Consider the following 23,860-nt stretch of genomic DNA (forward strand, 5'->3'; position numbering starts at 1 on the left):
CGTAGTGCACTTTAGACAAGTGTCTTACGGTATAGAATAAGAACTAGTTTAAAAAATTAAAGATCCAAAAACACAGTGCTTATACTGAAAGGTAATAGAACAGTATTACACCAAGTGTATACACTTTCATATATACTGCTACATCATTTGCTCCACAGAACACAATACTACTTAGGATACTGGAAGGCATAGGGTAATTAACACACAATGAGAAGGAGAAGTAGTCTACTGTGCATGGCTGTATTCACATGCTGTCAGATGGGTCAAAGGAACCTGTAATGACAAAATTGGTTCCTCCGGCACGAGAGCTCATGGTTTCAGTGGCCTGTTGGCTGAGGTTGTTACAGATCAACACTAGTTGGTTACTCTGAGCCTCTGACAGGCTGCTACAGCTTTGATAGACGCTGAAGTTGGTCTTCCTCCCTGGGATGTTCCCCTTTTCACACATGGTCTTTACCATCTTAGCTAGTTTGTTCTTTCCCAGTGCTTGGCAGTTGTACCAGTGCAGGGCAGCCAGGTTGACCACAGGTCTGATGGAGAGGTAAAACGGGGCGTCATCGTGAAGCATAGCTTGGGGCCTACGTTGGGCGTACTCTTTATAGTCCTGCACTGGGCAGGACTGAGGGGAATGGGGGGTGGCGTAGATCCGGCACTCTGTTCCGGATCGTCGGCCCCTGATGTCATTCAGATCCTGACAGGACCATTCCAGGTATTCCAGCCCTGTTTCTGTGGTGAACAGACGCACATCGCCCCACTTCAGCGAGGCGCCGTGGAAACCCGTGCAGTGGCCGAAAGCTTTAGTGTTATTTAACCACACCAGGTTAAGGAGTCCTTCCGGGTTAAACCGGCTTAACAGACCCTTCTTCCTCAAGATCAGCTCGTCAGCAAACGTCAGCTTCATCGACTTATGGGGCTTGTTGCCTTTCCCTTTGAACTTCAGCTCCAGCTGCTTCTGCTTGAGGGCTTCTTGTGAACGCCTGAACTCTTTGTCCCTGGTGATGCTGTAACCATAGTGCTGCTCCTTAAGGTAGCGTTCCAGGCCACACTGGTAGTTTGCCAGACTGTTGGGCTCATACTCAGAGCCGTCCTTCTGTCGGGCATCCACAAAGAAGGAGGCCAGGTAGATGTCCAGCTCCTGACAGGGGATACAGTAGATCTCTCTGGTCTCCGTCGGGAACTTGGAGATCAGGAAGTCCCGGAAGTTTCGGAGCGCCGTCTGGGTACTACGGATAGTCTTTTCGTTCTGTTCCCGGAATGCTTCTGCTCCTCTGTCCATTTCTGTTTTAAAGAAAAAAAAAGGGAAAGTGGTGCAATATTCTCAATGACTGTATGTCAGAAAGAGTGAATCCTGCACAGACAGACACGTGTTTTCACCACACCATTCACCAGTCTTTAAATATATAAATGTAGTCATTTAAAAGAGCCTCAGAATCTTTCTGAATTTGGGTCAGCTGTCATAAAATCAAAGTAAACTTAACTCTTATTTTGTGTTTATAAGCATGAAGCCCATTTAAGCTTTTCCTTTGTAAGTCATAACCTTTTATGACTTTAGACTTTCTGCTCATTTTTGAGTGTTTGTCCTAAATGTTGTGCTCTAAAGCTTGAAACGTTAAATGAAAAAAAAAACTACTTATATTCCAACTTCACCCCTTTTTCAATAAAAAACACAAAAGACCTTTTGACATCATTTTGCTTTTTTATTATTGTAGGTATTGTAATGGCTAGTGCGGCTAGTTGCTACTGTATTGAATGATCAGGGATTATTATTATTATTTTTTTTTTTTATACACACTGCACCTTGACAAACCTACCATATGACACTAACTTTAGGGTATACATGTGCAAGAGAAATAAAAACAGAGGGCACAAACATATTTTTAATAAGTGGTAGGCATGCATTATTACAAAAATGATTAAAACCATCAACATTATTTTCAAAAGGTCATTACTGAAAGAGTAGTCTGACAAAGTCAATACTGGTCGAGCAACGATGAAATCATACAAGATTTACAAAACAATCCATGTTTAGATTTCAGCGATCATGTTAGACATTGGTTAGCACAACAACTATTAAAGTTACTATGTGTTCCAACATACAAGTGTTTCTCCAGGTTTGTGTGTGAGTGTGTGTGTGTGCGCATATGATTTTGTGAGCACAGCTGGTCCACAAAAGCAAAGGAGAATGAGGGATGGACAAAAGTGGAATGGATAAAAAAAAAAAAAAGCACGGGTCATTTTAAAAGGGTCACAAACGTGTCCGCCGCTCATGTAGAACACAGACAGAGTTCTGCTGCTTTCTCTTTATTTGCTGACTATAGGTAAGAGATCTCCCTTCGCTTTCATTGCTTTTATCTTGGCTTTGATGTTTTCGTCCATGGCCTGACGGCAGCGGACGGCGTAGTGGGCCAGTGTCTCCTCTTTCTCGTCCCACGGGGGCAAAGCGTGGAAGACCTCAGGGGCAGCCAGACTCAGCTCAGCTATGGCTGCAGTCCTAGAAATGGTGTTCCGGTCCACGCCGACTCTGTCAAATGCAACTTTCATAGAGACGCTTCGCCGAAATTCCTGTAGAGCGGCCATGTACCTCGCGATAACCCCAACAACGTTTTTCACTGGAAGAAAAAAAGAATTTTAGTTTGTTACATTATTATATGCTGAATACCTTATGTAGATTCATTTATGTAGCAGCCGTAACTGCAAAATATGGTTTCAAAAATATTGCAATGGCAATTTCAAAGAATGCCTAAGAATAACCTCTGTGTCTTTAAGAAGGAAATACCCAACAGAAAACATATAACACATAAAGAGTTTTTTGGGGGTTCTCAAAAATGCACCCCTCATCTTTCTCAAACTGTATTAAGAAAGTGGTTTTAAAAAGAATAGCTAACTCTGCTAAGAGACTGCTAAACTACAGGTGAGAGTTATTATTGTTTGCTGTTGTGTTTTTTTTGTTTTTTTTTTAATGTATCACTTACTTCGAACTCGTGTGTTCTCCCCCTCCCTGCTCCTCTTGGTAATCTTAATGGTCCTCTGTCTGTCCAGTGGGTGCAATTCCACTTCTTCAAAAGAGTCAAAGAGAGCCGGTGACTCAAACGCTGTTCCTTCATCAGGGAAGGTCGCTATGAGCTGATGAGAAGTACCAGCCTCCATCTGACTGGAGGCGTGACCCCTCCTTTTATCTAAAAAACAGACACAAGGGGGAAAAAATGATTCCTCACTCCTAAAACTTCTCTCTTCTCTACACAAATAAGGATATGTCTCTAAAAACTGAACCACAGAACAATAAAGGGGGGACCTTACCTGGCCGGAGCTGGTCTTGGAGGAAGTCGCAGATGAGCTCAGCTTTTTTGGTAAGCTCTTGCTGGAGTAGTTCCTTATCTTGCTTTAGGCTGCTTATTGTCTCCCCCATCATTTCACTTTTGCTTCTCTCCGCCTGTAGAAGTGCCTTCAGTCGCTCTATTTCGTACAAAGCAGGAGGCACTGTTTGAGAAAGAAGCGTACAGGGGTGAGGACACATTGATAAAAACATCCACTCCAACTGAAAATGTAAAATTATATCACACTGAATCACAATCGCAAAGTTCCGTTTAGGACCACACAGAGAATGGAAAACTCAACAGAAAACACTGTACTGTGGCTAGCAATGAGTTTTCGTTCAATGGCAAATGAAACCAATCTCGGCCCTGAAATCATTAGAACATAAGGCTCCACTTTAACAGACAAAACCCTCCTCTCAAGAGTCTCTTCTCACTCCAATCACAAAAGTCCGATGTAGTTATAGTTTTCTATGGATTTCCTGCATGAGATTTAGTATAACATATTCATTCAATTTTTGTGTAGTACATAATTCAAAAGTATCACCCCAGAGTAAATAACAAAATTTTCAAACGACCTCTGTTAAGTCTTTTTTATCGAGTTTATGGTTTTCACCAATAGTTGCCTCAAAAAAGTACAAGCAGGGCGTTATACACAAATGACAACACTAGCAGTGTATTACAGACTCTGCACAGCACAAGCTCTGGCACAAAAAGAACTGAACAACTTCATTTACTTTTCATTTCTTTTTTTTTTTATGTGCTTGTCTGTGAGGCTTCATGTTTTATTAGGATCATTAAAATGGAGCGCATTATGTCCTTTGCCAAAACCATTCAACACCACGGAAGACTAATAAGAAGCAGTGCAAAGGCATCACGTTAAGATACTTTCAGCGTTCTTAAAAGAAAATCATAAATAAATCAAATCAAATCAAATCAGAGAGCTCTGATGAAGCAAGCCTGAAAGTCTTAGACAGCATGCCACCACAGAGTGAATAAATGTAAGCTGCTCAAAAAAAAAAAAAAAATGATAAAAATAAATAAATAATAGGCTCACATTTGCCAATGCTAGGTGAATTCAATAAAGTTCAAACCTACCTGCTAATCAAAAAATGATTCTCCTTATTAGGAAGTGAGAATCTCTCACTAAAAATGTTGGTTGGTAACATGAGCAAATCTCTCCTATTTTTGTACTGTCTTTTACTTTCCTTTAACCGAGTTTAGAAAACGAGTTTCCCTTTTCTCAGTGAATTCTTCATAATGATTTTGCCTCAAATAAAATTAAGTACTCAGACCTGTGAAACCACCAGACAACAAAAAAGCAGTACACCAACATATACACCAATATAATTTTTATTTCAAATCCTACCGTTGATTTAGTATGAAATTACTACTCTAAAAATCAAAATCAATAATAGAAAGGGGCGACAGATGTGAACAAAATGTCTGGTTTATTTACACACTGATAATAAATACCATCACAAATAAAAAAAAAAACTAGCACACCAATGAAATGTTCATTAAACAGGCAAACGAACCATAAAATGTAGTTAAATGAACTTGGTAATACTGTGGTTTTAACACGAGAACCACATTTCTGACGTATTAGGACAGAGAAGTGGAGCCCAGCGGGCTGACACTGAGGACAGAACTGTGAACATGTTCTTTTTCATTCTTTTACCAGCTACAATCATACCCTGTGTGCTGCCAAGCCTACACACAACTGTGAAGCTTTAAGCAGCAAAAATATATTATTTAAACATCCAATGGCTGTCTGATCTTTTAACGCAACACATAACTCGGTAGAGGACCAAGAAAACAACGTGTTTACTCATATCTGATCCTTTGATACTCCTAAAATTTCACATTTACCAGTTTAAAGTTTTGTAACAGATTTTAAATGAAAGTCTCAAAGACAGAAGAGCCATCTACACTCATCAGATGAATGAGGACCCTGACTTTGGCTGATCTTGAAAAAGATAAGTGTCTTGGGATAGCTTTCTTTTCTGACTGACTCTCAGCCTGCACTTATTGATACAGGCCTTCTTCAGCTTCGACGATTCCACCGATGTCCATCCGTCCATGGTCGAGCACCGAAGAACGTAAGCTGAAAATGAAAATAATAAAATGACGCTTAAAAATCAACAGTCGAAATAAATTCGCTGCAATAAGTTTATAAAATGAAATTGCACCACACACACCAGCTGCGTAGCTAAGCACACGACACAAACCTAAACGAATTTTTCATACCTTACTCGTCAAACTTTTAAGTTATCGTCCGAATCCAAAAAACACTAAGTACTCACATATAATTCCATCTACGGTTTTTCTATCCAAGATCTTCTTGCCATCGGGTACTTTGCCCCTTTTCCCAAAAGCCACTGCCCCAATGAGGTCCTCCTCAGTAAAGAAGTGCTCAAAGAGGAGGTGAAAGAGCCTCATGCAGTCTTGTCTGGACTCCTGATGTATGGCAGCCAGTTTAATGGTGGGAAGAAAGAGGCCACAGCCTGGAAAGAGCTCCTGTTCCCCTGGTCTGGGTGGATTAGCCACTGGTCTCTGAGTCCTCTCATGGAATAGAAGAATTCGGGCTATGACAGACTGCAAGCTCTGCAGTGTTACCGCGTCTGCGCGAGAAATAGTCAAATTTACAACAATATAAAATGATTATTACTCCATCAGATACCGTTATTTCACTTTCCTTGAAAGTAACTGCCTGTGACATTTATTGTGTTTTCGGACGATCCAAAATATTCCTAGACTGTTCATATCAAAACTCTTCTTAACTTGATCCCTAAAATCAGAGGTAACTAAAATCCTGAGTCATGTAAAAAATGTTTTCATCCTCTTTTGATTGGGAGTGGACGACCCACCTATGCCTGCAACAAATTCTTCGAGCTGTCTCCTTTCTTCAACGAGCCTCTCGCTGTCAGAGCAGTGTTCTGACACGGGCAGCCAGTATCCATCGTTTACTGTGTCTGGAGTGGAAGGAATCAAATGAAGCACTCGACCTGTAACACAGCCAATGGGCATGCTTATAAATTTCTAAACGCTGGAGACTAATCCATTATGAATGTTTGGTGGTAATATAGAAAGGCCCTCACATGGCCTATATACAACTGCCCAACAGTGATCACATACAGTGACAAACCTAATCAATACAAGCTTTTTGACAGAGGACAGAAAATATCCTTATCATACATTAAGTGTTAGAGCCAGGAATACTTTGAATATCAGCGGCGATAACACATTGATGTTACCCTCTCACACACTGGTGGATCTGTGTGTACTGCAAATGGGAACATTTGCTTAAGCAACTAAGAGGTCCACTGACATCAATATAAATTAAACAAAAAACATTATCAACAAAGAAATGTTAAATTCTTTATTTCCAATTACGCAATATAATTTTTCCCAATTTTTTTTTTTTTTTTTTTTTTGCATTTGCTAGAGAACTAGATCCAATACAGAAGCAGTTACCACAGCACCTCTACATGCCTTGAGCCTTTTCATAAGAAACAAGGGACGACATGGACATTTGCTGATAGAAATTTTACACACACAAAACTAACCATTTTCTCAACATGGCCGGCATTCACAGAAACAGCACATTCCATCTTCTCCACTCTCTTGTTAACCTGTAAATATGATCAAATTCCAGTTCATCCACTTTGTATAGAAATGTTGCATAATTCAACTTTATTTAAGATTGTCGTCATGCAAACGACTTCTAGTACAGAAAAACTGAATCAAACTTCAGTGTTACAAGAGACTATGAAATCTATTTTAAGAGAGAAAAGTGAACGTATCTATAAGACTCACCTTTAAAGCATCATGTTTTGGTTCGGAGTTAGATCAATAACGGCACCGTCCGTTTCCTTCTAAAATGAGATTTCAGAATATGGACATTTCTGAGAGGATCATCTGGCCTGATGTGCTCCAGTGTGGGAGAGTGCAGCAAAAGCCACATCAAGGGAATTTTTTCAATCGTTTTGGTAAAACACTTAATTATACATATTTTTCCAAAAATTTCCATTTTGCCGTAGTTCTGTGGTGACAGACGTCGGTAATTTGGAAAACTCAAAAGAGACGCGACTTTAAACCACACACTTTTCCATGCGATGCTAAAATTCCACCATAAAAAAAAAAGTTGGATGGACATGTTACACTCGCCCTGCTCTTTTTTTTTTTGTTTGTTATTCTAAAACACCACTGAACTATTAAAGAGGACGTCCCTTTGGTTTCGCTGTACTTCGATGTTTGGACTGTTATTGATGAATTTAGGTCATTTTGTTTTAGACCAGACTTCAGTTTGAAATCACACAAGAAAATTCATTTTGCACAAACAAACTCAGACTGTTCTGGAATCATTTGTAGATGAGCATTCCTGTAACATTATTCTGTGGATCTGAGAAAATGTAAGGAATTTTATGTTAGTTGCTATCTATACAACATTTTAATTAGGGCTGATTCCCACTCCAAACCACAGCCACCAAATAAGTGGCACACATAACCTCACAAAGAATTTTATTTACTTTCATTGTCCTCAGACAGCCTACAGTTCCCAGCATTCATCATAACCTTTTCTTTTTTTTTTTTTTTTTTAATTTGTGAGGAGTTTTCAGACTGAAGCAAGATAAGCAAGTACTAAAACACTGTTACTCTATTTGTAACTGTCAATGTCTAAACTTTGACCTCTTTGAGGTAAAACATTAATAACACTAACACCATTTTTTAAAATAATGTTACCAGAATGCCTATATGCAAATCATTTAATAATAATACAACCAACACCACATCCCCCGAATGCCGGAGTGTCTGAGGCATTGGCAGCATGTGTAATACTATAAAGGTTCACTGAAACATTTGTTGAGCATCTGTTTAGATGAAACTTCCCTTTCATTTGCCCCATACACACGATTAAGAAGAAAAAAAAATTGTGAATCACAGGTAGCTGAAGTTTGCTTCTTAATTTGCAGCAGTCACATTGAGGAGGCAAGCCTGCTCTTCTTCCCAGAAGCACTGCAAACAACACTCTAAATCACTTCAAAATGATACTTTCCCAAAATGTCGATTCTTCCATTAGGAGTTCTAGAAAACAGTTCTAAAGTCAACCCCAAACTATTCATTTACATTACAGATTGTTAGGTCCTAAATATGTAGCTTCAATGTCATATTTACCAAAAAAAAAAAAAACCTCAGAGGACATTAAATAAAACAAACATGCGAATGAACCTCACATCTGCATCTAGGCCTTCCATTTTGTCTGAAGTAATATAATACGATCATTTCTGAAGTCAGTGACACAAGATACAAGACACTCATCAACTAGGCTAATAATAACTAGCACCAGATTTTAGTGCAATATTTTAGATGTTTCTTGATGTTCAAATCAATAGACATCTGCCCTAGATCTTAAATCTCAAGTCAGTCTTTGAAGACATATTTTCAACAGAAATGTTCTATTTACTGCAGAGTTATAAAAATAATCTGAATTCATCAATAATCATGTAAACATAGGGAATAGTATATCTTAGTATAATAGTAAAAATACCAAAATATCTTAACAAAAACAAAAAAAAAATCGCAGACTTTTCCTTGAAGAATGTTTTGCAGAAAACAGAAGAGTAACAGGAGTCCTGATTAGATACCACACAGGCACTGGTCAAATGGAACCACCTAAAATCAGTTTTCTGTTTTTATTACCCAGGCTTTCTGCATTTGTACATCATGTCCTTTCGAGCACTAGTGCGCAAAGAAACGGTCACACTAAGAAATAATGTTATTGCATTTACAGTTGACGTTAGACTTTTTTTTTTTTTCCCATGCTTCATTTTCTAGCTCGTGTTATCTTGAGTTAAAATCTGATCGTTTGGGTTACTGATGACATTTCTCAGTTGCGTGTTGTGTCTGCATGTACAGTGCGTGTGCTGAGTGGGGGAGGGGACACACCTCTGCAGCACCATAAATCTAATCCACTGCCTTGACTGAGCACTCATAAATGTAATTAGAGGAATAAATCAGATGACAACCTGCTGAAGTGCATGCAGCCCCACAGTCACATGACAGCCATACATGTACCATCATCTATCTCGCTTGCCCACAACCACAAGAACGCATTTCATCATTTGTATTTATTACCATTATGTCCAGTGGGTTGTATTGTGTGTGGTGCATATTGCTGATACCAATTTTCTTTTCAAAACAGGGAGAATAAATTGCATAGCCAATATGGCATCCTGATATGGGTCTTCATTCAAACTGGCCAGGTTCAATGATCATTATGTATTAAAAAAAGAAGTTGAGAATGTAATGCTAACCCTAACCGTTTTCTTCTCTAAAATAACAATATGTTGCCTAATAGCAAATGGCGAAAACACCCCTTTTTTGCTATGGTAACGTGTTGAACAGTTATTGGTCATGGTGCTTTTAGGACAGTATAAAAGAATCAGTGCTTGAGTCATGAGAAACACTGAAAAGGTTTATTGTGAAACTTACTCATATACTGTATCTTTGAACTATTCAGCCACAGAGAAATTATTAATATCCATTGAACTCAAGACCTCGGATGTACCACAGGGCTAATGTGTGCATTGTCAAATAGAAGATTCTGGCTGTGGTGCATCTGAGTCCAAGACCCCTCCTGACAAACTTGAGAGTGAATACTGTTTCTTTGGTTCAGCATGAAACCAGAACATTTCCCAGTGGCCCTTACGCAGCAACAGATGCATTAACCTTTTGTATCATGTGTCAAATTACTAACTGCTTACTAATTACTACAAGTGATTTCAAAAGAGACTATAAGTAGTCCATGCATAGGAACACTCAATCATACATTCAGCAAACACACATCCACAAATACCGTAAAACTTCCAACAAACGCAGAGGCGTTTATTTGCTTTAATTACTTAACTTTACTGGCATTAATTGGAGACCTGCGTTTATTTCACCATAAGCCCTCAGGCTTCTGTAAGCTTTTGGCGGCTGAACTGACCAGGAAAATTTCCAGTGCCCCCCCCCCCAGTAGCCCACTTAACAAACCTTATACAGCGTTCTTTGGTAACAACTCAAACAGGAGTCACTAATAAAGTAAGTTAAACATTGTGCTCTCCCGTCATAGGTTGCAGTGACAGTCTGTACGAATAGCAGCATCACTGTGAATTTAGACGACCATGACCCGAAAGACAGCCTGTTTTGTTCGTTTATGTTTAATCTAACTCACGAACAGATGAACACGCATAAGACAATCTGAATTCACTAAAACAACCTCATGTAGCCTAAAAAAATTTTTGTTTGAGCTGCAAAGTCATTCGTTTGAGCCTAAAGCATCCCCCCAAAAAAAAACCACACAGGAAACACACTAGCTAAAATTATGTTTGCAAAACGATTTAATTTACAAAAACCCAATTTCATTTAACATTTCAGCTGTCAATGCTATGGTGTAATGTTAAAATTAGCCTACTTCATTCTCTGCTGTGATGAAACTTCAACAGGCAGAACAGGCTGCAATAAAAGCACCTCCAACATATTTCAACAGCGCAACTGAAAGCAGCACTACACAAACTTCCCCTAGTCTTAACTAAACTTGAGGCTCTCATGAGTTAGCAATAATTAAAGTTAGTGATAAAGGTAATGGTAATGTTGAACATCCACAGTAGCTCAAACACGTGAAATAGGCCGATACAAGGAACAGGCCTGCCTAACGGGAAACACTCGCCTACTGTCTCCTCCTAGTCCTCATCATTATCATCATCATACACCACCAGTTCATTATTGGCAAGCTCTTCTTCATCTTCATCGCACTGGCTCATCACCGTTGCAATTCCATTTCGCTGTCTAGCTTGCACGAGTAGCGCTCTCCCAGATGCACAGGGTTCTCCCTCCTTGAAGCAGTGGATGAGGTGGTCCTCGGTCCCATCAGCAGGAACAGTCAGGGCACAAACCTTGAAAGACTTTTTCACCAGCTCCACGTCCAGCTTAGCCCAAGCTTTGACTACCCAGTCCACAAGCAGACGGCTCGCGGGGGCTCGCAGGTTTCCCCCAGCCATGTACTCTTTGTCTCTGTTACCTGCCATCCAGTTGTCGTATGATTCGTGGAGGCTTGCTTTGAATGGTTTATTCCATACAACAAAGGGGGCGTGGATGTACCTTGTGCACCCACTAGGAATGACTGCCATGGTCAGTTTGTAGCCACTTGCGAGTTCCGCTTTGGTGGCAGCGCCGATGTGGCATCGGTAAGAGTCCCATACTAAAAGACGGGGACTGTAGCTGACTTTCCCCACGACTCTCTGTAGCCAATCTGCGGTAAGGCTGTCATTCATCCATCCATTTGAAGATGAGTTTACAATGACTCCATTGATGTCCTGCGTTGCTTTAACATCTCTAACAGACTCTCGAAACACAATGTAGGGCTTCAACTTCGTGCCATCTGCTTTTGCAGCCAAAACCACAGTTAGGTGACTTTTCTCATGGCCAGTAGTTTTTAGGGGGACACTCCGTACACCTTGCTTATCCACAATTGTTGGTCCGGCGACATCAAACCAAACAGCAATCTCATCCATGGCTATGATGTTTTCCTCCGAAATTTTTTTATTAGCCACTGTCTTGTTAACAAAGTCCACATAAGACACAAGTTTCCCTACAAAGTGCCCGGTATCTTCCTGGGCCACAGGGGTGTGCCTCCGCACAGCAAATCCATTGCGATGCAAAAACTTGGCAAGCCACCCACGACTAGCTGCAAATCTGTCAGCTCCATTAATAGATATGTATATCTCTTTAGCTTTCAGCTGGATCAGTTTCCTCGACACACGCTGTTGGTTTGCCCGTGCACTCAAGATCCACTCCACCAGCTTGGCCTCCATCTCCTCACTTAATTTCTTTCTCCCTCCACCATCAAGCCTAGCTCTCTTTTGGTCTGAAGACAGAAGAAGCTCTTTTTGCTGTTTCCATTGTCGAATTCTTCTCGGATCAACTCCAAAATGCCGTGCTGCCGCTTCTCCTGAATTCTGCTCTGCATATTCAATTACTTCAAGCTTGAACTTGATCTCATATTTTCTTTTTGTAGCCATGTTGACAATAAAGCTGTCTATTTTCAGAAGATGCGAAATACTCTAGTTAGGAAAAGTGAACAGCCTAAACAGTGAATAGACTAAACATTGTTTGTTTGTTTTTTAACCCATGTGCTTTCCTTTTTATAGCCTGGAAAAACAACAGGGCTACCTTTTCAAAACCAGTGTTATTTCGTTTATTTAGCCACAAAAAATTAAATAGGACCACTGTAATCATTTTAACCCACTGCTCTTTTGTTTTATAGTCCTGAAAAATAAATATAATTTTCCCCAGCGTTTGAGGCAGGCGTTTATTTCACCGAAAGGGTCGCGCGAACCAGCGATTATAAGAGGCCTGCGTTTATTGGCGACTCTGCTGTTATTGGAAGTTTTACGGTATGTTTTAAAGCATTAATTAAACAGACAAACTTCAAACAGGCACAATCTGCATAGGATTATTAAATAATCTGAACAACAATAAAGGACTGTACCTGTAGCGTCTCCTTTGGGATCTGCACTCAGCGCCTGAGCTGCTAACAGGTCCAACTCCGGGTTTATCCCACCTGGCATATCTCCAAAAGGCAATGCAGACTTAGTGAGATCATCATTAGGAAGACTCTCTATCAGTTCAGTTTTTCCTGGGTGATGTAAAGCAGCCATGCTCTGGTTGGGGCCTGGGGTCAAATTCAAAGGCTGTTTGCATTGTGAACTGTGATGAGGGACACGCATGGGCTTGGCCATAGATGGAGCATGTGGAGACGAACTACCCAGCGGGGAGGAAGAAACTCCCAATGAGTCCCCATCCACGGAGGGTGCTTTGTGGTGTCCAGAATGGGATAGTGATGATCTAGACGACGGTCTTGTGTGAGAGTTTGGTTTGGGGGACTGGGACACACCACTGGATGACTGGGTGCTTTCGGGCCCTCCAGGCAACTGGGGATTGGCCACTGTGTAATAGTCTTCTGCCCTCTCTTGTTTGATCTTTTTAACAGATGGATCAGTGCTGTCCTCAGATCCTGTCCCTGGGGTGCCCCTCTTCCTCTGTGTGGTGCTGGGAGTGTGGTTGGGCTCTGAATCACCCTCTTCGTCTGTGGCTGAGGACTCACAGACAATGTCAAACAGGTTGTTACTGTACTCTTCTGTGTTGTCATCAACTTCAGAAGGCTCACTACAATTGGAGAAGTCACAGGAGTCACGGGTCTGATGGGAGTCTCCTTTCACCTTGGCAGAATTGCTCAGGAACCTCTCCGCTGGATTGCTCTGAATGGCACTAGCAGCTCCCTGCATTAAGTTGTCAGAGTTGATGCTGCGGCTGTCCGAGTAGCGTACACGATCCTTTTGACTGTTCTTACAAGTGCTGGTAAGAGGCCAGTGGTAGGCATGGCCAGCACTGCAGCCCCATAAAGCTGTGAGGTTGCCATGGGCACCCTCTGTGAGAAGGTGCTTGAGACCCGGGATGAGGGCACAAATAGTTCCGTGACTATGAGCCCATCTCACCAGTTTAGCTAAATTGTCAGAAGACGTGTGCAAACAGTCTTCCATATTCGGCTTCCTCCCCTGAAGAGAAAGACAATCCATTAACTTTTCACGAACAGTAACTATCAGCCTAACTTCACCACGAACTATGCATCTCACCCCCTACAATGTAGACAGCGGCGTAACAGTTGCGGCACACTACACAACAGGAAATTATATAAGAAATGCTTTTATCTGTAGGGGTTGTGCCAAGTTCGCTCAATTTTAACCTGTTTGATGTTTACATACATTTATGAGTTGTAAACAATCTCTTAAGTAGCGTCATTATTCTCTTTTAGCGAAATGACACATAAAGTTAGCCTAGTTTCAAAACAAGAAATAATATTCTCCTTAATAATCCTCAATAGAATGAAGTGGAAGTGACCGATTTGCTGCCACCCCGAGCCAGAACACTATTCATTCCGTCAGGCAAATCTTTTGTCTAGCTTCGGTAGCTAACAACCTCTCAACAAAAGAGAGATAGTCGAGCTAACGCGTATCACATTCAGTAGAGGATTCAGACGTCTCACACGACTCTTACTATTTGATCACTGTGATCCACTTACAAAGTGTGTGGCTAACTAACGGTAATGCCATTCAAAATATCATTGTTTCTTAACAAGGCAGTTAAAAACGTGCCGTGCTAGTTTTCCAGCCTTTATTGCTAAGTGCAAATATTGCTAATTGAATATCGCATTGCTTCAATGTCTGGTCACAATGGACGCTTCAACTAGCAGGATTAACGTTATTAGCCATTTCATGCACATAAACCAAAAAAAGACCAAATTTTCAGTTAAATCTGTAGCTAATTCGCTAGCGTTTGTTCCACTGATGGAGTACAGTCAATTCGACTGCGATGGCAAGCTGTACTTGTGAATACATAACCAAACAATAACTCCTCAGATACAAAAAATTACCTCTGCACAGGAGAATCTTCATACAAAGTTTCTCACATATGGTGATTCCGTATATTGTCACAAGTGTCAAACGCTATCCTCGGATAGGCCAACTTGGGTTTCCCAACCTTTCTTGAATATGGTAGGATTTTTTAACGATAAATTCTTTTTCACGTCGCCACTTCCGCACGTACCGGAAATACGCACGAATGTACTGATAACAGTGATTTTTGACAGGTAGATAGCAGCCAGTTCAACTATAAATTGTAAGATTAGACAGCAGTCACTTGTAAACAGAGACAACGTTCTCATGGAAACGTAAACCACGCATTTGTTTATGTGTGTGTGTGTGTGTGTGTGTGTGTGTGTGTGGAGATAGTGAGAAAGGCAGAAAGAGCCAGAGAGGAAAATTCACGGATTGAGGTGAAAATTAGTAGCAGCTGGAACTACTTTATTATAAATTGTGGTTTACAAAAAATCATCACACATATTTCAAGGGAAAAAAACATTAAGGCAGCTCATGTTATTTACAGCTTGGACTTTTTCATCATGGACATCATCTTCTCCATTTTTATGGCAAGGGTCATATCTCCTTTGATCTTCAGCTTTCCAGACATGAATGCCATGGTTGGCTTCAATTTGCCTGTTGATTGGGAGGTTTATCAATATTTAAAGTAGTCACTCACTTAACAAAATTTGTGTAAGAACTTAGAAGCACTTGGTTAATCAACTCAGCCACATGTGCGATAAACAGAATATACTCTGAAATTTGTGTTTCATAGTGTGTATTGTTTTCTCTGTTCCATACCTGCGAACATTTTGATGAAGTCTCCACTATCCATGCTCATGACAACATCAGCTTTGACTGGAGGCTCACCCATGCCTGCACTGCCTGCATCATTCTTCAAGTCAATGTACCACACTCCAGAATGCTCACCTAGAAGACATAGAAGACAAAGAGTAACATTTGCTTAGTTTCATGCTACAACAAAGCACTTCCTATTACATTAGACATCACAGTTGGGTACCAATTCACAGACAGCCATTAGTGCTCAACTGGACTGACATTTGGAAAATTAGATATCCATGGCATATTTTATGTTGGTGACATATGCGGGTGAGAGTTTTGTGAACAGCTGACTCTCTCAAACACAGTCTGCAGTAGCACGAAACCTAACTACGTACTCCAATCACACCTCTTTGAAAGTCTCTCAGATCTCTTACTCCAACCACAGAAACCAAAGTAATGGATGAATGGGCATGCCCATCATTCTTATACAAGCCTAAGCTAGATGGGATATAAATAGCTTAACTCAGGAACTACCTATCAACATACTTTCAGTCCAGTATCTGCTTCCTTTATTTTGCAATTAACTGTATAAGACTAGTTGACTAAGTGACAGTAATAAGACATACCTGACAAATCAAACTTGTAGACTCCCTGAGTACTTTTGACAATATCTGGGCTGAGGATCCCTTTAATCACATTGAATGTTTCGGCAATGGGTCCACTGGATGAGGATTCCGAAGTTTTACCACTCTTGAAAATGGGGTTGGCACCTAGGAAAAAGTGAGGATTAATGTGGTGTTTTATGACACAAGCTCTTACATACACAGGCATTCACATGCAGTACATTTCTTTCTGTAAAACCTAATACTTGGTGATCAAAAAAAAAAAAGGAGTCTCAGGAATCTTGTAGCATGGTTACTACACTCACCATGATCCTCCATTTTCTTCACAAGCTCCTCAGGCTCATCATCCAAGAAGAAGTCAGGAAGCAATGGGTGCCCTGAGAGGAGAGGTTATACAGGTGGAACAGAGTGACACTTCTCTTAAGGATTCACACACTGAAGACATTACAGGCGCTACATCATTGACATGCGCAGTCCCAAACCTGGTTCGACTGCATATATGTCGAAGTCTTGAATCCCCTCCTTTTTGAGGATGTCCTCGTCAATGGCAAAGTGTCCAGTGTAGCCGAGGGGTTTGTTGAAGATGGCATAAGCAGCATCAGCCATGATTTCCACCTTCCTGCACTGTTTACCCACTCCAGAACCTCCAAGCATATCCATAGCAGCTGTCTGGATTGCTGGAGAACACCAGTAATGAATAGAACCAATGATTAGTCTCTCATAGAGAAATGCACACTGTGCTTACCACAAAATGCATAATTAAGTGATAGGTGATGTCATCATTGATGTCTGTAAATGATGTTTGAAGTGAACCAGGGCTCAGTATTAGGGTAAAAGTCCTGGTGGCAGTCCAACCAGTTTATTAGGGGTTCCCATTACAACCATGCACATAAAACCACATGACATGGCTACTTATTTATAACCCATTGCATAATTTCATCACAGACATATTGTTTATAATATATTAGTTATTGTTATTTCTGGAGATCAGTCACCTTGACTCACCTGTCTTGGGCCAAAGAGCATTCACTGCGACAGATCCTCTGAATTCCTCTGCCATTCCAAGTACACACATAGACATCCCATACTTAGCCATGGTGTATGCTATGTGTACATTCAGGAGAAGAATGACGACAATGTTTTAATTCACACAGTTATGCATAACTGTTTCTGATACACTAGATAAATAGATAGGCTTGAGGAAAAAGCTCACCAGTGTGATTTTTGAACCAGATGGGTTTTAGATTGAGAGGTGGGCTTATGTTCAGGATATGAGGATTTTTACTCTTCAGGAGATGTGGAAGGCACAGTTTCGACCTGAAGGAACAAGAATGAATAGACATCAGAGTGACAGATCCACAAATCCATTGTTTAAGGAGTCAAGAAAAAAATGCAAACAGATCCCAATGAGTTAGAATATGAAGGAACAGGACAAACTGAATGAAAGTAGACCATACATGTGTGTAAATATGTACTTGCATAGCCAGGCATGAAAACATCAAAAAAAGGGTCAGTTAACATGAAACATGAACCAGCAAAATGACTAAAAAAGGAACACAAAACCACTGCTAAACCATTAGACAGCTAAAACATGTTTATGTTCCTGTAAAAATAGGCCAAAGATTTGTCTCATTGTCATCATCCACATGTGCACTGCCAGCTTCAGTGTGGAAATACAGTGAAAAACTTGTGTATTCTGTTTTTAACTATAAACAATGATCATATCACCATACAAAGGTACAAATTAAATACACAATTATGCTGCGGGAATATGATCAGAATACACCTTGTATTTCCAAGGTTTTGACTTCAGTAAATGACTTTTGCTTACGTCAGGTATGTTCCTCTGAGGTTGATGCCCAGCATAAGGTCCACCTTTTTCATGGGCGTCTCCAAAGTCCCTGTCAAGTTGATGGCGCTAGCATTGTTTACCAAAATGTCGATCCCTAATCGGTGGCGATCAAAGAAAGGGAAATTAAATACATTTCATTTCAGGAAACAGATTTTGCACAGATAAAATGATCTGTTCCTAAAAACATTACAAGAGTCTGACCACCACTTCCAACAAATTAAAGCGAACAAAAGAATACCATGACTTGAAGAACTTTCACTCACCCCCAAACTTTTGCACTGCCTGCTCCACTGCATCATTAATCTGTTTCTCATCTCGTACGTCAACTATACAAGGCAGGGCCTTTCCTCCCGCTGCTTCGACTGAAAAATAACGAGAAATCAGATTGGCATATGTATGTGCAGTCCTTCTTAGGGCACACAAATAAGAATGAAGAGGTGTTTTCACCAACTCTTACTTTCTTCAGCAGCTGTGTAAATGGTACCAGGCAGTTTGGGGTGGGCTTCCGCAGTTTTGGCTGCTATAACTACATTTGCACCGTCTTTGGCAGCTTTGAGGGCAATTGCTTTTCCAATGCCCCGACTCGCTCCTGTGATGAACATAGTGCATCCTGCTAATTTTCTGAAATCAATGTACAAAATGACATGTCAGGATCTGGTAATAAACAAAACTGAAGTCTAGGTCAAAGTCTCATATGATACAAAAACATGTAATTATTTTCTTTTAAAAGAAATAATGTTCTCAACACACTAGTGGTTAACTGATTAAATTTCTGACTGGTATATGTGGTTGAGGACATAGTAACTGAAGAAGAAAAAGCAGTACTTTATTTGTCACACACACACTGAGCTGTGAGCAGTGAAATGCAGCCTAACACCAGTAAACCATCCTAACACCAGTGAGCACACACACACTATGAGCCAGGAGCAGCGGGCACCCGCTGCTGCCGGCGCCCAGGGACCAACTCCAAGGCTGCGGTCGGACAGTCTTTTCCTAACTGAGTGAAATGACCCAGAAGTATGTAAGTGGCAGCCATGATAGGAGCTGGTCAAATTCTCTAAATGCTAAGGAAAGGTGCTTCAATGCTTCCTTTCTTATCTCCTTTAGCATAGGGTACACTGGACCATCCTTTACGAAAGGAGATAATGCCGTCCTACAATTCCCTGCGGCAGCGACATTTTTAGCCAGATGATGTTTTTAATTCAACATATTTGAAACTCTGCACATGTGCGCGCTGACGATTAGGGTTAGGGTTAGGGTTGGGGATAAGGTTAGTTGACTTTTGCGCAAGCGCGCGCATGTGCAGAACAGATCGGGCAGCCGGGGCGGATCGTGTACAGTTGTAGTTTCACCACGGCAGACCCACGTCTATAACATCCGTCGTCGCGTAATTACGTAGGCATTTGTAAGTGCAGTCAGATTCTCTTGGCACTGCGGTTGTCTTTTCCTAAGTACTTTTGAATTCTCCTTCACGTATCTCCTTAACCTCATGACATTTTCCATCGAGGTCAAGGAAAAGTGGTTAGAAAAAGACCCAGGTCTTTTTGCCAGTGCCTTGCTCAAGGTCACTAACAGAAGTACTATTTCTAGCATGCATGTCTTTGCAACTCCACACAGAAAGGACCTGGGACGGCCGGGATTCGAACCTAGCCGTGAACTGATTCTGACCGCAGTTTATGTCATGAATGGTGCAAATATAGGGTAAAGGTCGCGCGCAAGCAATTTCCAAACCGATAAATGTCATATGTTAACTCCAAGAATATCTTTAAAGCGCTATACCTTCCTTTTGTTATATTCCGTAAGAACACCGATGTATTGTCTTCTCAGACTTGTTCACAGAACATGGGAAATCTGCTCAGGCTCTTACTGGTGCTTTATTTAAATTGTTGTACGGCCATTTAACTGGTACACACAAGCTTTATGTGTCGTCAATTGACTAACACAGTGAAACTAGCTCAGCAAGAGACATACAATTGAACAAACAGATTTACAAATTCAGCGGTAAAACGCGCAAGACTTACCCTGTATTCTGCAGCATGGTTATCTCTGCAGATTTTCAAATAAGACAAACTTTAATATAAGTCTATGAACTGAATAAAGCTCCCTAGCTTAGTAAGGCACAGTGCAGATCAACGTCAGTGAAGAGGAGTTAACCTTTACCCTAGTGAGAACTGTTTTCTCCCTCTCCAGACAACAAACCAATTTTACTTCCGGTTAAAGGGTCCTGTCTTCGTGTGAGCCTTTATTCTGTGCAAGAGTGGAAGCGTTTTATATTTTATCTGCCACTATTTCTCTCTAATTTTCAAGTCCATGTGCACCGAATTATTTCTGACACATACGAAAAGCAATCTGAGATGTGTTCTTCATGTTAAATTTGTAGTTTTGAAAAGCGTCGTATAAATAGATGTATTTCCCTAGACTTCCCTTGGTTTACGTCCCACCAGCGCCCTCTGGTCTCCTGAAGGTACAGAATGGACTGTTCTATGCAAAAACTGTAAATCTTAACTCAATAATCAGTGTCTCTCTGTATTCTTTTAAACCAATGCCAAACACCTTTATGGGTGATAAAATCGTAAGTCTCCAGAGAATACAATGAGTCGGCTGTCTTCCATGGCAAGAATGATGTACCTAAATGCATGTTCTATGATCGTCCAATAATGTTAGGCGACGATTCAACCCGCACAGCTTTATGTATTTAGCTGGTTGACAGAGCGGACATACTTACAAAGTGCCAAAGAACGGAGGAAGACCACAAGACAAAATGTTTTTAAAATATTTGTTCTTATCTCAAGTGGAAGTGATCAATTCTTATGTGATTTGATGCCCTCTTCCTCACAACATATAGAAACACACTCACGCAAAGACCCCCACACACGGGAGACGGGAGGGGAGGGGTGTCAAACAAGATATGAATAGACCGCACGCTACCTGTGTCTACAAGACTGCAGTAAAACTAGTCAAACTGGCGCAACAAGTTTCCACATGCTTCAGGGTGCTAGAGAGATATTACCCTGCCTGATGCATACTCTGACTCTGCAAGAATAGACATACTGTGGGGGGAAGTGCATTTCCCACTATTAAATTACCAGGCAGATATCGATACAACTTAAAGGTAAAATCAGCAACACTATTTAAAAAAATCGACTTTGCAGTCGTAGCTTGTTAATCAGACCAGTGAAAATTTTAACTCATTTATGTATTAAATACATTGTCCGGCATATTTACCTCTGTGGCAAGCCTTTCAAAATTAGGTTTTGTTCTGTTAACAAGGTGTGTATTTAATGGGTATTTTTATGTTTAAGTTCCATAGGTTTAATAATTTGTTCAGTGCTGAGCAAACCCATTTGTGAGATCAACGCACTTGGGGCCGTATCATCCACTAAAGTATAGGTCCTCATGCTACAGGTCTGATTCTCAACCTCAACAACATCCATGAGCCAAATCCACCGTTTTAGCCCTGGGCTTACTTATAAGAAAATGGGGATGCTGAAGGCTCATACATTAAGTGCATTTCAGCGCACCAGATCCGTAATGATCCCCTTCTCTAGCTACACCACGCGTTTTGCAATTCTTGAAAGGTGTGTCTTTTGAAAGGGGAGGCCATTTTGTATGGAGAGGCGTCTGTACATGCCTGTGTATTTCTGTGTTCACGTCAGTAGCAGGAAGTGTGCCTTTGTGCTTAAGAGAGTGAAATTGTATTGAGGAGACGGGCTGTAGTAACAACACCCAGACCTATTTCTTCATTTTCCTGAGCCTACACTGTCGTTTCACTTCACCACTGTTTCCTTTGTGCAATGGATGGGTAGGTGACTTTTCGTTTCTTTTAAATTATTGCCCCAAACACTTCTAAGGTTTAGACAGTTCGTGGTCTTGTTATAACGTGCTTAATATGCGAGTATAATATCAAACGTGACGGGATGTCAGTAAATGAGACAGACACAAGGAAATATAAAAACTGCACCGCTTGCTTCGGTGTTGGTTCTTTTTAGAAACATCTTGTTAGTTTTCTGTATCTCGTCTCGTAAATTATGAGCGACATTTTCATGTTGCCTTGTAGGCTAATATCTAAAAATTATACAAACCACTTGTCTGGGAATGCTTTGCATCTTTAAATGCGTTCTCATTGATTTGGGCGTTCTGGAGTTCAAATTTTATAATCAAAGTCAGACAGCCTACAAGGAAGTGGCGATGATTCGAATTCGTAATCTGAATTCTAGAGCCCCCTCTCAATTTCTATGCTCGGATGTACATACGGTTTTAGAATGTTTATTCTGTTGTAAAACAAAGCTAACCAGTTTACCAAGGGTAGGGCAAATTGTGAAATATAAAGTGTTCAGATACCTTCTAGTGCTGCCATTTTAAAAATATTAAGGGGCGTTTCTATTAAAACGACTATCACGAAAACAGCGCTCGGGCTTGAAGTAGTCCCCGTTAACTAAATAACGCGTGGTACTGCAAAAACAGTATAATTAAACTGAGTAATTACATACACCTTTATGTTCTTACCTAAATTTAAAACTGGATGAGGTAACAAGATCACTGTTTACAACTCGTGTGCGTGGGAAGAGCTGCGTGAAATGTGGGCGGGGGGCTGGTTTGCGCAGAGGCAATATTTTAGTGTTTACTTAGATTTTTTGTGTTATTCTAAGTCGAGAGTTCATCGGTGTTTCATTGCAGTTGCACATTTTTTAGATAGGCTACACAAATGTACACTGTGAACTTTGCCTCCACACAGGTAAATCCCCGTAGTAATCGCGCGGCTAGGTGAATAAAACATCTTGAGAGAATATTGTCGACCGGAAAGGATTTATCAGTTTCAGTGGTTATGTTAAACTGATTTCTTTCATCGGCATGCTTTTTACCCCCGCATGTTAACTTTCACGGTTTGATATTGTTACATATAGGTGATGCCTGCCACTGAGATTTCAAAGCTTCTGAAACTTGCTTGTGTGTCACACTGCCTGAACAGAACAAAGGATAAGCGACAGTCTTCGCCCAGTGACAGTCATGGTTTATCGTATTTCCATTTGACTTCGACTTATTTCATATGGCTATAATAGAGGATGTGTAGTGCCCTGTCACTGGGGAAGCTCCATGACTTGTTCGTGTTATTCTTCGATGTTTTCGCTGAACTAAAACTAGACTCTTATGGTGGTCATGTTTGTCCCGTAGTCCTAGGGGATTTCCACGGCCCCGCAGCTTCTACATGAAATCTCACATGGACAAACATGAAGCGGTGCAATAATCTGGTTTGTTTGGACGTACTGTACAGCAGCTCTCGATCCATTTGATATGCATTGTTTTTACACGTCACGTAAATAACTATCATGTTATAAAGAGGAACTAGACAGCTATTATCTGATTCGAGTAGTTACTACAATACCAAGTGCAGTTTGAATATGTTGAATTGCAATAGCGATGGGAAAGTACATTAATGATTGTTGCGCTATTGTTCCCACAGTAAGTTATTGTTGGTTCCATCCAAGTAACTCCTGTTGTTTGTGGTTCTGTGCTCATGCTCCTAGAAATGTAGATAAGACATAAATTATGGACATAAATTATAATATTGGTCCGTTACATTTGCATTTACCATAAAACTACTGATTTTCAGAAGAGAGCGCAGTTTCGTCGTGCTTTTCGTTACATTGCATATTAATATGTACAGTCGTCATTGTCTTTTGGACAAGTGAAAAGTTTGGTTTTGTGGAAAGTGTGACCAAGGTGCACATGACCCCTTCTTCCCGGTTATGTAAACTGGCCAAACCAGTCCTCACCAAAACCAGTGCCCTTAGCTCATAAATGAGGTGAAAGAGGAGAAACTACAGTCCT

General features: G+C 40.7%; 3 protein-coding genes across 4 annotated transcripts in view; 1 reads left to right on the forward strand and 2 right to left on the reverse strand.

Annotated features, from left to right (window-relative positions):
• Positions 1-244: 244 nt before the first annotated feature.
• Positions 245-14,863, reverse strand: kiaa1958 (KIAA1958 ortholog). The gene is made up of 6 exons (XM_030767902.1): positions 14,788-14,863; positions 12,847-13,912; positions 3,298-3,477; positions 2,973-3,176; positions 2,310-2,609; positions 245-1,278 (listed from the first exon to the last, which is right to left on the reverse strand). The coding sequence occupies exons 2-6, from the start codon at positions 13,895-13,897 to the stop codon at positions 245-247; spliced, it is 2,769 nt and encodes a 922-aa protein (XP_030623762.1). The 5' UTR covers positions 13,898-13,912; positions 14,788-14,863.
• A 321-nt stretch (positions 14,864-15,184) lies between these two features.
• hsdl2 (hydroxysteroid dehydrogenase like 2) lies at positions 15,185-20,174 on the reverse strand. Of its 2 annotated transcripts, XM_030768370.1 has the most exons (11): positions 20,053-20,174; positions 18,489-18,652; positions 18,295-18,393; positions 18,011-18,125; positions 17,393-17,496; positions 17,185-17,283; positions 16,662-16,856; positions 16,485-16,556; positions 16,183-16,326; positions 15,575-15,703; positions 15,185-15,409 (listed from the first exon to the last, which is right to left on the reverse strand). In XM_030768370.1, the coding sequence occupies exons 1-11, from the start codon at positions 20,067-20,069 to the stop codon at positions 15,294-15,296; spliced, it is 1,254 nt and encodes a 417-aa protein (XP_030624230.1). In that variant the 5' UTR covers positions 20,070-20,174; the 3' UTR covers positions 15,185-15,293. The 2 variants fall into 2 exon arrangements, with proteins under 2 accessions (XP_030624230.1, XP_030624231.1); XM_030768371.1 differs by lacking the exons at positions 17,393-17,496; positions 18,011-18,125.
• A 1,627-nt stretch (positions 20,175-21,801) lies between these two features.
• Positions 21,802-23,860, forward strand: part of ptbp3 (polypyrimidine tract binding protein 3) — a 38,667-nt gene continuing 36,608 nt past the window's right edge. The window contains exon 1 of the mRNA XM_030767409.1: positions 21,802-21,833. The gene's annotated coding sequence lies outside the window, so the exon portion shown is untranslated. The remainder of the gene's footprint in view (positions 21,834-23,860) is intronic.

The sequence above is a fragment of the Chanos chanos genome, chromosome 3, assembly GCF_902362185.1.
Source record: "Chanos chanos chromosome 3, fChaCha1.1, whole genome shotgun sequence".
Classification (NCBI taxonomy): domain Eukaryota; kingdom Metazoa; phylum Chordata; class Actinopteri; order Gonorynchiformes; family Chanidae; genus Chanos; species Chanos chanos.